Source organism: Equus caballus, chromosome 7 (assembly GCF_041296265.1).
Source record: "Equus caballus isolate H_3958 breed thoroughbred chromosome 7, TB-T2T, whole genome shotgun sequence".
Classification (NCBI taxonomy): Eukaryota; Metazoa; Chordata; class Mammalia; order Perissodactyla; family Equidae; genus Equus; species Equus caballus.
In genome coordinates this window covers 49,954,565-49,970,801 of record NC_091690.1, presented here as the reverse complement: position 1 = coordinate 49,970,801, position 16,237 = coordinate 49,954,565, and the positions used below count along the sequence as shown (strand labels likewise).

General features: G+C 49.7%; 1 protein-coding gene across 6 annotated transcripts in view; it reads right to left on the bottom strand.

The window, feature by feature from the left end:
* The window catches only part of LOC100066576 (zinc finger protein 709), a 34,334-nt gene extending 18,739 nt beyond the window's left edge, over window positions 1-15,595 (bottom strand). For 2 of the 6 annotated variants that reach the window (XR_001381155.3, XM_014741455.3), the window contains exon 1: window positions 15,422-15,570. Coding sequence is in view for 1 of the 6 variants with exons in the window: in XM_014741455.3 (XP_014596941.2) it covers window positions 15,422-15,424 (3 nt within the window). In the remaining 5 variants the exon portion in view is untranslated. Of the gene's footprint in view, window positions 1-15,421 lie in introns of all 6 variants that reach the window. The other 4 variants (XR_011440968.1, XM_070274064.1, XM_070274065.1 and 1 more) reach the window with 4 other exon arrangements.
* Between the last annotated feature and the right edge of the window lie 642 nt (window positions 15,596-16,237).

The window sequence follows — 16,237 nt, the reverse complement described above, 5'->3', positions numbered from 1 at the left end:
TTGTTAAGGTGGGGTTAGTGATGGGAGGTTACCAGGAAAAGCACAGTGAACAAGGGGCAAGTTGTCATGCAGATTTAACTCCACTGACAAAAAGTTTCTAGAGATCTAGAGTCATCCTGCCCTTCCTGGCACACAGAGGGAGGCACCCTTACAAAGGGACATTCTCTTAGAATGTAAATTTCCCTTACAAAAGGGTAACTTCTCCTAGGCTTTCAGAGCTTTGCCTGTGTCTGCTGTTTCATACTAATCATCAGCTCAAAATAGCCCTTATGCCAAAGACGCATGGTTTGAGATGACAATTCTGTTCCTGGGCTGGTGGTGACATTATTTCCATGACAAGAAATCACACTTGAACACTTGTGGTTTGCGTGTCTCAGACCTGGAATCTCCTTTGGAAGCATCCAAAAGTAAGGAACACACCTCAGAAACTAACGACAGACACTCAAGGGAAGAGAGAGTGAAACAAGTATTCTTAACAAATGGAATGTAACAAAGGAATAGTACATTTTTTCTGAAATTCAGCTCTTTGTTGCCTGTCTGGAACTATTTTATAGTGTCTTTCAAGCTCTACTGACTAGATATATTTACCCTTCTTGCAAAACGGACACTTAAATAAGTGAATAATTGGGGCTGGCCCAGTGGTTAAGTTGGCCCGCTTCACTGCAGGTGGCCCAGTGTTTCATTGGTTCGAATCCTGGGTGCGGACATGGCACTGCTCACCAAGCCATGCTGAGGCAGCGTCCCACATGCCACAACTAGAAGGACCCACAACGAAGAATATACAGCTGTGTACCGGGGGGCTTTGGGGAGAGAAAGGAAAAAAATAAAATCTTAAAAAAAAAAAAGAATAAAACTGGACCACTTTCTGAAGAGAATAATTTTTCCTCGTTCACAAACCTGGGGGTGTGTGGCAATGCCAATGGCACAGATCACCCAGCACATGTTTCCAAGGGGAAACCCCACCCAAAGGACTTGCCATAGGATGTCTGGGCCCAGATGATCCGGGGAGAGGCACCAGGATTTCCTGCAGTGTAGTTCCTAGTGCTTATTCTCTGCTTTCCTCTCACGTAAAATATCCACAGACAAATATAATCTTGAAAATAGAGCCATCCAGGATTCTGGGGGATAATGATAAACATTTAAAATATTGGGTCTGGTTGAAACGGGCCAGGGAGGACGAAGTGTTGATAAGGATCCTGTGAATGAAAGAGGGGAGTGGCTTTGGGAGTGCGAGGAGGCATCTGAAAATTATCGGATTTACTGTCAGTCCCAGGAAGAGCAGCCTGTGGGGAAAGGACTGTAGATTGAGACGCTGCTCCCCAAACATTTGGAAAACTCAGGAGAAAACGGGTGTCCTCTAAGGAGAAAGGAGGCCCTGGGGACCCACAGACCGCAGGCCCTCCGCGCACGGACCCCGGAGACCCAGGCCCGACTGTCCTGCGGACCCTCCCACGGGCCCCGCACCGTCTGGGACACGCGGGGCTGCGGGCGAACAGCTGCCCAGAGACGCTCCGGCCCAAGTCGCCGCGCGCAGGGACCACAGGACGCCCGGGGCCCGGCTGCCGGCCCCGCCCCCACGCTGCGGCCGGAGGGGCCTGAGGGCCGAGCGGCGCCACCGCGGACTCGGGGCCGCAGACCCCGCAGGGGACCGCGGGAGGCCGGGCCCGCCCCGCCGCTTCCCACCATCCCCTCCTCCCGTGTCCTCACCCCTGGGCCGTACTCTCACCATTTCTGTGGCTCCTGGGTCCCCCGAGTCCTTCCTACGACCCACAGGACAGGCGCAGGTAAAAGCCTGAACAGGAGCCGCGGCACAGCCACCAGAGAGCACTGAAGCACGCCGCACGCAATTCTAAGCCCGCAACCAACCTGACGTCCACGCAGGTGCATCGCGTAGCACCAGCCACGACCCTGATTGGACAGTTCCCGAGGACACGCCCCTCCCGAGGAGGCCAGGCTCAAGGGACCCACCTTCCCCAGCTGGGCCGGAATCTGTCCTTTCTCGCTTATTTGCATTGAAACAGAACTTTTGCCTGGCCTGGGGCTGAGTCTGCTCTTCCCGCAGCTTCTGCAAGACGACTTGTTGCAGGTGTGCACTGGGAATCCCTGATTCAGTTTCAAGGAGCAAGTACAGACAAGAGGGTGGCCCAGGCCAGGACACACTGGAAAAGAAGTTCTTCGGGCCTCTAGGGGTCAAGGGCTTGCCGTAAGGCTGCGAGGCCACTCATGGAACTGTGACCCTTGTTTAGAAAAGCAGACACTTAAACGTGACCTCCCCAGCTGGGATCAAGTGTCTGGCCCCAGTTTGATCTTTCCGCCTTGGCAGTGATCAGCCTTCCACCCATCCCCGCCCCACCCCCACTCATTTGGTTCTTGGGCTAAAGAATCCCGGGGCCCTGGGCTCTGCTGGGAAGTCGGAACCCCACAGCCCTAGCGGGGGGCAGGGACTCTTCTCACCAACCACAAGCAATGACATGTGGTCACCAAGTTTCCAACTGTACGTTTTCCACTGGAAGGAAGTTTCTCTTGGATCAATTTTTTCCTGTGTCCCTCGAGAACTTTCAAATGTAAACCGAGTAACATCCCTCAAGCAACTGATTCCCATTTTCATTTCTATATTGTTATGCAAATGTGGGATGCTCCCGGAAACTCTTCTCCACACCCCCTCAGTTTTAATGAGGTATAATTGACTAATAAAAGTGTCCGTACTTAAAGATTACAACAGGATGATTTGATAGACTTTCTCTGTATTGTATAATGGAAATTAGCTAAGAGAATGGCTCTTAAACTTTCTCACCACACACACACACACACACACAAAAGCTAACTGAGGTAATGGATGTGTGAAGTTGGAAATTCTTATATGCCTGGATTTTGGAACTTTATTGATTTATTTACTTCAACAGCTTTCTCGAGATGTAATGCATAGACTGCACAGTGCACCCCCTTAAAGTGTACAGATACGTGCGATAATCACAACAGTTTTTCAACATTTTCATCCCTTCAAAAAGAAACTCCTCTGCCCTTTAGCTATCGCTTGATGAGTGGTGTGGACGTCCACATCCGGGATCTGAACCTGGGAACCCCTGGCTGCTGAAGCAGAGTCTGTGAACCCAACAACCACACCACCAGGCCAGCCCCAGTCTTAGGAAAGTTTTAACCTTCTCACTCATTATTTATTGAAAATAAGGAGAAAAATGTTTATACTCCTTATTTTCCTATTGATCATTATGTTTAATTAACTTTTCATATTTAAAATTAATTTGATTTTAACTTGTCTACATAGAAACCACTCCAAGATTTAATCCTTTAAACACTAATAACCCTCATACACTGCTGGTGGGGGTGCAGGCTGTGCAGCCACTGTGGAAAGCAGTATGGACTTCCAGTATGGACTTACCAGGTGAGCCAGCTGGTCCACTGCTGGGTGTTTATCCCGGGAACTTGAAAAGACAAATGCATCAAGATACCTGCACCCCATGTTCACTGCTGCATTATTCACGGTGGCCGGGACTTGGAGGTGGCCTAGATGCCCATCGAGGGACGAACAGATAAGGAAGACGTGCTGTGTGTACGCAGTGGGGTGCTGCTCTGCCATGCGAAATGAAGCGACAACATGGATGGACCTTCAGGGTGGGCATCAGAGGGGCAGGGTCAAGTGCCATATGATCTCACTCATAGGGAGAAGATGAAAACAACAAACACACACATCAACAGAGATTGGATTGGTGGTTGCGGATTGGGGGGGTGACGGGAGTGACTGGGCACACGTGTGGTGATAGATTATAGTTAGTCTTTGGATGGTGAACATGATGTCATCCACACAGAATGCAAAATATATTACGATGTACACAGAAAAAAATAAACATATATGGAAAAATAAACTTAAAGAAAATTTAAAAACACTAATAAAGCCGTAAACATTAAAAAAAACTTACAAAACGCCCGTGTTTTACTTTAAAGATTGCCACCTAGGCTAACAACTGTTGCAAATCCTGTCTTTTCTCTCCTTTTTCTCCCCACATTCCCCCAGTACATAGTTGTATATTTTAGTTGTGGGTCCATCTAGTTGTGGCACGTGGGACGCTGCCTCAGCATGGCATGATGAGCAGCACCATGTCCTCCCCTAGGATCCGAACCTGTGAAACCCTGGGCCACCGAAGCAGAGCAAGCAAACTCAACCACTCGGCCACGGGGCCAGGCCCACAAAATCCTTTCTAACTAAAAGCACAAGGGCATTATCGTCTGTCCCTCCACTATATGTCACACTGGGGATATTTTCAGGAACGAGTAGCATATTATAACACATTGGGGTGTACAATTAAGCCCTGTGATTAACTAGGAATTCCAAACATTTACATAAGCTTTGACCTGTTTCCTCCTCTCAATGAAAATAGAAATTCAAGGGCTTTTCCTTCACCTCCATTAAAGTTGGAATTCATCTGCCTGGGTGTACAGAGCTCACGGACCTCCCCGCCTTCCAAGGACACTGGGCCTGGGCCCTACACGAAGGAATGTGTCTGGGCTCAGGGCAAAAAAGGTGGCCACTTCGGCCCTGACTCTAAGGCACAAGTTACAAAGTGTATGTCCTGCGCCATGTTCCTTGTCTGGACTGGCCACCCTGACAGGCACCTGATGGGACTTTAGAAACATCCCATCCATGGGAACAAAAAAGACAGAAGCACCCCACCCGTGGGAACAAGAAGAAATGACTCAAAGTATCCAAATGTCTGAAACCTGAGTCGGAACCCAGAGAAACCCTAGGATAAAGGGAGTCCCAGGCACGGAACGATTGGGAGTGTCACCGAGGAAAGGACGCTTTGCCTCAGACTCGGACAATCGGCATCCCGCCCACCGTGCAAACTGTCGGGACTTCCCGGCTGACTGTGGTGTGGATGGTGTGAGTACCGGCTTGTTGTTTCCCTGTATCCCTGCTCACTCGTCCTGTTTCCCTTTATCAATACCCTCTGATTACTTAAACAACCAAGTACCCTGGGTGGTACCTGTCATTCCTTGCCCTTTGAGGCTGCGGGCAACATTGAGGAATAGTATAGACTTTTTTTTTAAGGAAGGTTAGCCCTGAGCTAACATGTGAGCCAATTCTCCTCGTTTTTGCTGAGGAAGACTGGCCCTGAGCTAACATCCATGCCCATCTTCCTCCACTTTATATGTGGTACACCTACCACAGCATGGTGTGCCAAGCAGTGCCATGTCCGCACCCAGGAGCCGAACCGCTGCACCACCAGGCCAGCCCTGGAATACTATTGACTTTTTTTTTTTTGAGTTCGTAATAGTTTACATGAATGTGAGATTTCGGTTGTTCATTATTTCTTGACTGTCACCACATAAGTGCTCCCCTTCACTCCCAGTGCCCCGCCCCACTCCCCTTCCCCTGTTAACCACTGACCTGTTTTCTTCGTCCCAGTACTTGTTTATATTCCACGATAGTAAAATCATCTGGTGTTTGTCTTTCTCAGACTGCCTCATTTCACTTAGCATGACTCCCTCTAGCTCCTTCCATGTTACTGCTGTATACACATTTAAGCGTCTTCTAAGGACATGGGCACACAAAAAGTGACCTAAAATAGGAACAAGCACCTAAGAACTTAAGTAAACCCATCTCACATCTTGAGGTGCTTGAGCCTCAACGGAACAAAAATTCTATTTGCTTCTACAATTTTCTCACCTGACTCACATCATCTCTATCAACTGACATTTTAAAACCCCAGGTGTGAACGGAAACTAGAATCAAAGGGCTGCAATCTTCACCTTATACAGGAATCCAAGGACAGAAACAAGAGTATATTAATCAGCTCACAGGAACTGCCTGTTTGCCCACAGTTCAGAAGGAAAACACACTCAGACAGTGACTACATCCCAAATAGAGGATCGAAACACCCCAGTTGAGATGTAAGCCCTACAGTGCTTTGTGGCTGGTGAAGGAGGGTGGGGACCCCTGAGAAGCCACAGAAATGCACTCTGCAATCCCCACACACCCTCCCTCTCCTGTGAGCATGGAAGCACTGCCTCCCCCAGGCTCCCACTCTCACATGTGAGGAAACTCTCAGCCAGATTCAGTTTAAGCTTCTGGCCCACATGAACTCCAAATTCATGAACCCTTTGTCCACAGGACACAACACCTGATCTTCACAGACTTCCTCACTGTGCACAGATTACACTCTCAGTGCACCTACAGTGTGGGTGCAAAACTCAAACGATGTCTAAAAGGTCCAGGCCTAAGGAACCACAACCACAGCCTCAGAAAGGGCATCACTCCCCACCCCATGAGCACGTGCACCCCCAGCTTTCCAGGGCTCTGCAGCTCCTCTCAGGATCAAGGCTCCTTCCATGGGGTGTGAGCCGTAGGACACAGGCAGGGGGAGGACCCCCAGGAAGAACAGCTGGGCCTGCAAGGCCTTCCCCCTGCAGGCCCTGGGGGCCTTAGCTTGGCCCTTTTACTGCAGGCCTCAGCATCCCCAGAGGCTTTGGAACATCAGGTTTTTTTAAATGAAACAAACCCAGTGTTTGAAGAATCCAGGAAAATCACTTAAGCCCAGCCTTTCCTTGGAAAATAGGGCAGAAAATTATAAGGTGCTTGGACTACTTCAAGGAAAAATCAAAAATATCTATTCCTTCCAGAAAAAAAAGATGCTAGTGAACTATTTCCATGGCAAGAAATCACACTTGACCACTTGTGGTCTGCAAGTCTGAGCCCTGACATTTCATTGGAAAACACCCAAAAGGAAGGCTCAGCCCTCAGAAACTGACTACACACGTTCAGGGGAAGAAAAAGTGAAATAGATAGTCATAACAAATGGAAGGTAACAGAAATATTTGATTTCTTTCTGAAATTCACCTCTCTGTTGCCCGTTTGTAACTATCCATACTGTCTTCCAAGCTCTATTGATTAAATATATTTACCATTAGTGAACAATGGAGAAATCAATAAGGAATCAATCTTTGCAAGGTCACAAACCAAGGCAGCAGCAATGCCAAAAGGACACAACACCCAGGAAAGCTTCTTAAGTGGAAGCTCCAACTAAACGACTTCCCAAAGGACATCTGTGCCCAGAAACATCCTGGGGGGAGAGGCACAAGGACTGCATACAACGTAGTTCATATGGGTATTTTCTGCCGCATTCTAATGTAAGACAAACAAAGAAACATAATCTTTTAAAAAGAACCACCTAGGGCTCAAGGAAAAAAATGATCCACAGTTAAAATACTGGGTCTGTTTGAAATACCCCAGGGCAGATAAATAGTCCCTAATCAGGCCGTTAACCAGAGACAAGAAGTGGGCTTTGGGAACGTGGGGAGGGACCGGAAAAGTCAGGGACTTCCTGCCAGTGCTGCGCAGAGACAGGCTGGGGTACAGGATAGGGGATTTGAGAGGCTGCTCCCCAAACATTTGCAAAAGCAGGAGAAAACGCATGCCCCGGGGGGGAGAAAGGAGGCCCTGCATGGCCCACAGCCCGCGGCTCCTCCCACACGACTCCTGGAGACTGAGTCACAACTGTCCCTAATGGCCATCCCTGGGGGCAAAGCACAAAATGGGGAGACAGAGGCTGTGGGTGCAGAAGTGTGCAGAGAGCGGCTCTGGGGCTGAAGTCACCACATGCAGTGACAGACAGGATGCCCAGGATCCTGGCTGCCGGCTCAGCCCCCATGTAGCAAGGGGGACTGAGGTTGGATCAGTGTCACCTGCAGACTCGGGGCCCCAGACTCCAGAAGTGTCCACAGGGAGGCTGGGTCCTACTGTGGCCGGTGCCAACCAGCCCCTGCTGAGCGTCTCCTCAACCCAGAGCAGCACACTCAGCATTTCTGGGTCTCCTCGGTCTCCCTGAGTCCTTCTCATGGCTCCTATGGCCAGTGTAGGTCACAGCAGGACAGAGTGGCAGAGCCACCAGGGACCATTAAGCGCATGTGACAATATACCCCACGCATGACAGGAACAAGAAAGGAGCCCCACGTTGGTGCAAGGCATCACCCCAGGCACCTGTCCCAGGGGCTCCCCTGATTGGACAGTCAGGAAGGCCCCACCCTCTCATGGATGAGTGACAGTGCGGAGGAGGCTGCATGGCTCCGAGGAACCGGGGTTCGCCGGTTCGGATCCTGGTGAGGACATGGCACGGCTAAGCACGCCATACTGTGGTGGGCGTCCCGCACATAAAGGAGAGGAAGATGGGGACGGATGTGAGCTCAGGGCCAGACTTCCTCAGCAAAAGAGACGAGAACCGGCAGTAGTTAGCTCAGGGCTAATCTTCCTCAAAAAAAAAAAAAGAAAAAGAAAAAAGAAAACAAGAAACTATGAGAACCTCCCTCAGTAAACTCCCTCAACCTGAAATAAAGCATCAATGAAGAACCCACAGCTGACATCATTCTTGATGGTGAAGGACTGTGGGCTTTCTCTCTCAGATCAGAGAGAAGACAGAGATGTCTGCTCTCACCAGCTCCACCCACCATGGTGAGAAAGGTGCTACACATTTCAAAGACATACGCCAACAAAGGCTTCCTCACTGGACAAACACGTGCACAAACCCACACGAGACACACAAAGTCACCAACCCTCAGAGACGATGGCCCAGAGACCCACAGCTCAGGCCCTGAAGCGGGAGAGTCAGGGCCCACGATGGCTGCAGTGATCACCGTGTCCCAGCCCCTCACGCTGCTGTGATCACTTCCAGAAACATGCCCCTCACGACGTGTCCATTCCTCACTTTGCTTTCCCAGTGGAAGCACACTGTAGACAACAAAGTTCCGAGCATCATCGCCCAGCTGCCATGCCCTCCACTTCAGTCTCTGTGACCTCGAGTCCATCAGTGCCTGAAGTCTCAGCTGTGTGCAGACCTCTTGTGGGTCAAGCCCTTGAGCCATCCTCACCAAGGCCTTTATGACTGCCCCATCCTGGAACATTCCATGATGGAGAGGTGGACACCTGTGAACCTCAAACCCCATGTCACCCAGCCACAGAGACATCAGCTTAGGGACCCAGAAAAGTACTGCAAGTTGTTACAAGAGCATGCGGGTATGTGGCTTGTCTCATTTCTGCCTCTTCCCTTCAAGAAGCTGCGGGTGTGGCCTCTGACAAAGGGGGGATGTCCCCTGCACCTGTGCAATTCAGAAAAGCAGAAATCCCCACAATTTCCCACCTCTTCTGTTGGCATGGTGGGAGTTGCATTCTGGGACTCACATGAACAGAGGGGACCCACGACTGTGGAGGTCTGGCTGAGATCGCCATTTCCCGCAGGCCTCAGGGCTCCAACTCTGCAGGGTGAGTCCTGATCCAGAAAAAGTAAGCACTGCCCTTGGTGGGTGGGCTCCAAACTCACTCTGGAGACGGGTTCTGAGGTGAGCTGGTGGGCTCAGCACATGAGCTACTGAAACTGCAGGGTTGAATGTGCCAGAGATCTTAGGAGAGTGCTTTAGGTACAGCTGGGCACCTGGGGAACTCCCAGAGCTAGGACAAGGCAAGACAAATCTTTGACAATATTGGTGTCATCAAGACTATTGTGAAACTGTGCTTGTTGGTGCAGAGGTGATGTGTATGTGACAGTGGGGAGTACTGTGTTCCAGGGACCTGTGCCTCAGGACATGGGCTCTGGGTTCTGCCACTGCCTCACCTCCCAGTCAACGTAGAATTACAAATGTGAAAATAAATATGGGAAATCCCATTTACAACTGAGTCAGGAAGGGGCCAGCCTGGTGGTGTAGCGCTTAAGTTCACACAATCCACTTTGGAGGCCCAGGGTTCACCGGTTCAGATCCTGGCTGCAGACCTATGCACCGCTTGGCAAGCCATGCTGTGCCAGGCATCCTACATATAAAGTAGAGGAAGATGGGTATGGATGTTAGCTCAGGGCCAGCCTTCCTCAGCAAAAAGATGAAGACTGGAGTGGATGTCAGCTCAGGGATAATTCGCATAAATGAATGAATGAATGAATGAATGAATAAATAAATAAATAAATAAATAGAGTCAGGAGACCTGAAGGGTTAACACCCACCCACTAGTACTCGCCATGCATTGCAGACCCCAAAGAAGTGTCACCCCTCCATTCCCCAGCAGGAAACCCCTTACTTTACAGACCTCAGCAAGAGGGAGGAAGAATTTCTCCTTGCCCAGCAACAGCCCAGCCAATGAGAAGCCACCACACTCAGCCACTGTCAGTACCCAGATCTCTCCTCCTCCTTCAAGGGACTTCTGTTGTCAACAGCCCCTCCCAGCTCCCTCCTGTCCCCTATGAAAGCAAGCTCCTTTGTTCTCTTCTCCCTCCCGGCCTATGGCTCACCATAATTTGCAGGTCCTGAATTCTATTTCCTCTGCTAGTACCAAATAAACACATTTCCCCGGTAAAACCACTGACTTTTTCAATTTTAAGGTCAACACAACAGAAAACTTCCAGAGTGGGGCACATGTTGCATTGAAACATGTTTCCCAGCAAGGAGACACCAATTGGGCTTCAAATGGGAATCTTCAGAGGTGGAAAGGGCCTCAAGACCTGCTCTGGGAAGACATGATGTCGATGCCCAAGGGTTAGACGAGGATGCGCCCAGGCAGATCCCACATGGAGTTGTGTCAGGCCCAGCTTTACGTTTCACGCCACCACATTGCCAGGCTATGACGCAGGAAACCTAGTGTCAACTGAAAGATGGAGGCCGGGAGCCCCATCACTTTCTCACCAGTTATGTGAATGACACAAGGGCAGGTGTAGCCCTAGAGGGAGTTTTCTAATTCAGACTGGGTACCAGGTACAGTCCATAGTGGCCTATGTCCTTCTTCCCAGTCCTTCCACTCCTTCCGAAGAAGGAACCCAAGGTGGTGGAAGGAAGTGTTGCACACGTAGCAAAGTTCAGGAGAGTTTCACGTTCTCCTAGCATGTGAACATCTCTGTTGTTTTCTATTAATTGTTTTCAGTATATTCACATACAAAGAGCAGTGGTGAGTTTTCCTGAATGTACAGTTACACCACCATCAGGATGGAGGACACTCCTTCACCCCAGAGGAACAGGCTCATGCTGCCCATTGTACTGAACCTGTCATCCTTAAAACTTGATCCGTTTCAGGTTCCTATGCATTTCCCTCATCCAGAATGTCACACAAGTGGGTACCATTTTGCCTTATGAGTCCTGTTTGGAAACTGATGCCATATTTGTAAAATTGCATTAACTATACAAAATTTGTGGTATTCTGTGAGTTTGAAACTTTTGACATTGCCCAGGAGAAGGGCACACATTATGCCTTCAAACTAAGAGATTCCACTGTTATGAGGTATGTGAATTTGAGTGAGACCACGGGCCTAACTTCCTTCATTTGCATCATGGGGGGAGGATGGGGGCAGGGAATCAAATGAGATACCAATAATTATCAAATCACATAATCTCTACACTGCTAATAAAACACAAACTACTACAAACAAAAGGGAACAAGCTTGCATTTCCATTGTTGTTTGATGGAACAAAAGCTGCCACATTTTACCGCGGCGTCCATAACATCTCCTGGAAATGTGAACATGGCTGAGAGGAGTGGAGGCGGAGGGGGCGGCAGATATTCCACATCCTCTCTGGACACTCCACCCTCCCAGCACCTGATGTGGTCACCAGCACAGAAACCCTCTGAATTCTGTCTGTAAGGTTTCCGATGGAGGTTTCATTACACGGGCACAATTTATTCAATCATTGCCCAGTGGTGATTAGCTCAGTCTCCAGCTCCTCTGCTCTCCACAGACGCTGGGAGCTGGGGCTGAAAGAATCTAATCAAGGCTTGGTGTTTCTGGTGTCCAACCCCCAATCTGAAGCCACCAAGGAGCTGGCCAAGAGTTGTCTCATTAAAACAAAAGACACTCCATCACCCTTCTCACTCAAGAAATCCAAGGGCATCAAGAGGTTTTTACTAGGAACTGAGGACAAACAACAAATATCTCCCTTACAATACCACAGAAGGTCAGGCCCAGGGACACAGGCTCACTAGAGAATGAGAGCAAAAATCCGACTAGGAATGCTTCCCCTCTGTCCACACCGACCTCTACATCTACTGGACTCTCGTTTAATCATAGTGGACCACACTCAAAGAACTAGATGCTGCCTGGTAACATCAAGAAGACAAGGACGTCCCCTGCCAACACTCCGAGTCAAGCTGTACTGGAATTCTGAGTTAAGGCAATTAGACACAAAAAGGAAATAAAAGGGACAAACATTAGGAAGCAGGAAATAAAGCTGTTGTTGTGTCACAAGATTGTCCCCAGCAAGCAGGAGACAATAGCCCATGTTGCCGCCAGGCAGCAGAGCAGGGGAGCAAAGTCAGAGCAAGAGAAGACAAACCCACAGCTGGGGTCATGTCTCCATATGCGGCTCAGGGAGCCAACTATTATGGTCACCTGCAGAAGGGTGGTTCCCTTGGTGAGACTCAGGCCAGGGTGGCACACACACAGAGGGTAGGACAAGGCTTAGGACTCACATCACAGAGGTCTGAGGGGAAGGCAGGGCCAGCCTCTCAAGCAGCTCTCACAGGGCTCAGAAAGCAAGGAATGGAGCCTGGCCTGGAGGTTCACTGGCCCTGGGGGTGGGGGTGGGGCTGGGGCGAGAGCTCTGCACACAGGCAGGGGCTGGCATGGTGGGATTCTCCTGCCTGCTCCAGGGAAGAGAACACCCAGGCTTCCTCCTCAGCTTGTCCAGGTGGGAGCACAAGGGGAGGAAGATGGGTGGGGCTTAAGCTGTGAGAAGTCACCCAAAAATCTGGAGTCTGACTGCTCACTACAAGGGCAAAGTGGGTAAGAAAAATATGCATTCTCGACTGATTTATATAAAGAAACACTAACAGGGCTGAAAAATGATCAAAACTGTGTATTTGGGGTGCCCAGAGTAACTGGGATGGAGGGGACCAGGATAGGTTGTATCTTTGCTATCTTACAGATTTATTTCAAATAAACAAATTTATATCCTTTAATTTTAACTCTTGTACATAGGACGCTATTCTAAGATTTAATTCCTTTAAAGACTAACTTTGAGAAAAGTGTAAATCATACAATATTAAATTTTGAAATCTCTAAGTAAAAGGACCTGTGGCATCCTAGTTTGTGCTTCCTCTATAGCTCACACTCGGCTATTTTCAAGAATAACGGCCTATTATACGGCAATCGTAGTTTGAGTTTAAACCCTTAACTGTTTTAGATTTTCAAAGATTTACATAACATTTCAGAAGTTTTCCTCACATGGAATAAAACAGAATTTCAATTGCTTTAGCCTTTTAATTTTCTACGTTCTCTAGAGACATGCACATAGAAAATACCAACCTGAAAATGAAAAAATTTTCTTGCTTTCCTCACATCAAATTCCTCAATCAACTTACAGTCTCAGGGCCCAAACTGCCCAGGGAAACGAAAGCCAAAGGGCTGCACTAGTCCATCGATAAAGGAATCCAAAGGGAAGAAACACAAACATTGGAACCAGCTCAGATGAGCAGCCTGCTTCCCACAGGACAGAAGGAAAGCCACAGTCAGAGGTCCCACATTCCTGACTCTCCTGGTGGAGACAGAGCCCTGGAGGGGGTCAGTCCTCGGAGAAGGAGGGGAGGGCACCTGAGCAGCCACAAGAAGGAGCTCTGGGAGCCCCACACACCCTCCTCTCCACAGGGAACACTGCACATGCTCCCTCTCTTAGGCTCCCATTCTCACAGTGAGGAAACTCAGCTGGATCCAGTTTAAGGTTCTGACCCAAACGGACCCCCAGATTAATGGGCCCTAATCAAGGACACATAGCTCCTGACTCTGACAGACTTTCTCCGTGTAAACAAATTACTCCCTGCGTGCACCCACACTGTGGATGCAAAACTCCAATTATGTCTAGAAACAGGCCCAAGGGAACCACAGCAACAACTTCAGAAGGGCATCACTCCCCACCCCATGAGCACGTGCATACCCGGCTTTCCAGGGCTCTACAGCTCCTCTCAGGATAAAGGCTCCTTCCATGGTGGTGTGAGCAGTAGGACAGCTGCAGGGGGAGGCTCCCCAGGAAGAGCAACTGGGCCTTCAAGGCCTTCCCTCTGCAGGCCCAGGGGGGCCTCAGCTTAGACTCACTGCCCTCAGGCCTCTGCCCCCACTGGAGTTTTTTGGACCATCACTGATATTTTAAATACACAAACCCAGTGTTTGAACAATCCAGCCAACACACTCAAACCAGTCGTTAGGTGGAAATGAGGGAAGAAAATGGTATAGCAATTTGCTAAATCAACAAGAAACCACACAAGAATACACTGAATTCTGGAAAAACAATGATAATATCAGATTATTTCCAAGACAGGAAATATAAACTACGAATCCTACCTGAACAATTCAGGTCTGCAAGTCTAAGCCATGGAAATCCATTTGAAGTCACCCAAAATAAAAGAACAGACCTCAGAATATTACGACCCACGATGGGAGGAAAAAAGGGAAACAAGAATTGAGCGCAGGCCACGTAAAACCGGAATACTTTAGTTTTTCTGAAATTCACCTCTTTCGTGCCTCTTTGGAAATCCTGTACATTGTGTTTCGTGTTGATTAAATAAATTTTTCCTCATTTAAAAACTGAGACTTAAAATAAAGTGAATAAACCTTTCCAAAGGTGACTAACGCAGGTGGGGACAGTGCTGACAGGACAGATCATCCCGGGTATTTTCTGAAGAGGAACCTGCCCCCAGAGGACTGCCCACAGGATGTCTGCGCCCAGGAAGATACTGGGGAGACGCACGAGGATTTCATACAACGTAGTTCCAGGCGGTGGGAGGCTGCTTTTCACTCACGGAAAATATCCACACACACAAATTTTTTTAAAACACGAATCCAGTAACTGTGAGAAAACGATAAGCAACTAAAACATTCAATCTGTTTCAATTCCAACAAGGACAAATACTTGATGAAAATGCTGTGAATCTAAGGCAAGAAGTTGACATTTGGGAATTCGGCGAGACACTGGAAATTCAGGCATTTGTTCCCAGCCCTGGGAAGACCTGGACGCGCGGGACAGGGTCAGGGATTTGAGACTCTGCTCCTCAAACGTACGGAAAATTGAGAAGAAAACGCGTGACCCCTGGGCAGAAAACAGGCCCTCGGAACCCCACAGCCCCTCCGAGCACGGAGCCCGGAGCCCAAGGCCCGACTGTCCTGCGGGCCCTCCCGCGGGCCCCGCACCGTCTGGGATACGCGGGGCTGCGGGCGCACAGCGGCCCAGAGGCGCTCCGGCCCAAGTCGCCGCGCCCAGGGACCACAGGACGCCCGGGGCCCGGCTGCCGGCCCCGCCCCCACGCTGCGGCCGGAGGGGCCTGAGGGCCGAGCGGCGCCACCGCGGTACTCGGGGCAGCAGACCCCGGAAGGGACCGCGGGAGGCCGGGCCCGCCTCGCCGCTTCCCACCAGCCCCTCCTCCCGCGTCCTACCCCCGGGGCTGAACTCTCACCATTTCTAAGGCTCCCGGGTCCCCCGAGTCCTTCCTAGGACACTGCGGTCGCTACAGGTCACAACTCGACACCACAGGGGGCTGAGCCACGAGGAGCCCTTAACCGAGGGAGACGGGGTCCTCAACGCGGCCGGAGCAGGAACTTCTGGGCGGACGGGGAGCTTTGCCCCACCCACCAGCCCCGGTGCCGCCTCTGATTGGACAGTACAAAAGACTCGCCCTCTTGAGTCCGAGTGACAGCCCTTGAGTTGAGGTGTCTGAGCAGAATGCCAGACAGAATTCGTCCTCTGCAGGGACATTTGCATTGAAAGGTAGTGCGGGGAGGGGACTCGTGGGACTGTGATCCTTCTTTACAAACACACGCAACTGGAGGTCCCCTCACTATATGCAATGATTAGTCTCTCTCCATTTTGATGTTTGTTGACAACTGGAGTCTGACATAGTTTTGCCAAATAGGTACACAGACAGATAGGATGAGCAGAAAACTAGGCCAAGAAAGGGGTACAGAGGATGTGTTAAAAACTAACATTGTCTGTTGAGTGTCTGCAGATGGAAAGTTACAGGAAGAGCCTGAACACAGAGGGTTCCCACAAGCAAGCTGGCCGAAGCCACTTCTATCCGCCTCGATCTGCTCTGAAGTGAACTTTCCCCATTATTAACTCATTAATGTTTTCAATTCTCCTCCTCTGGGAGCGACCAGGGAGCCATTTCTGGATCATACTATGTATGTAGTAGCATCTGTCCCTTCTACCAATGAGACTTAAAGGAAAGTGACAGTAGGCAATAAACCCTGATGTCCTGCCTCTTCCATGAACT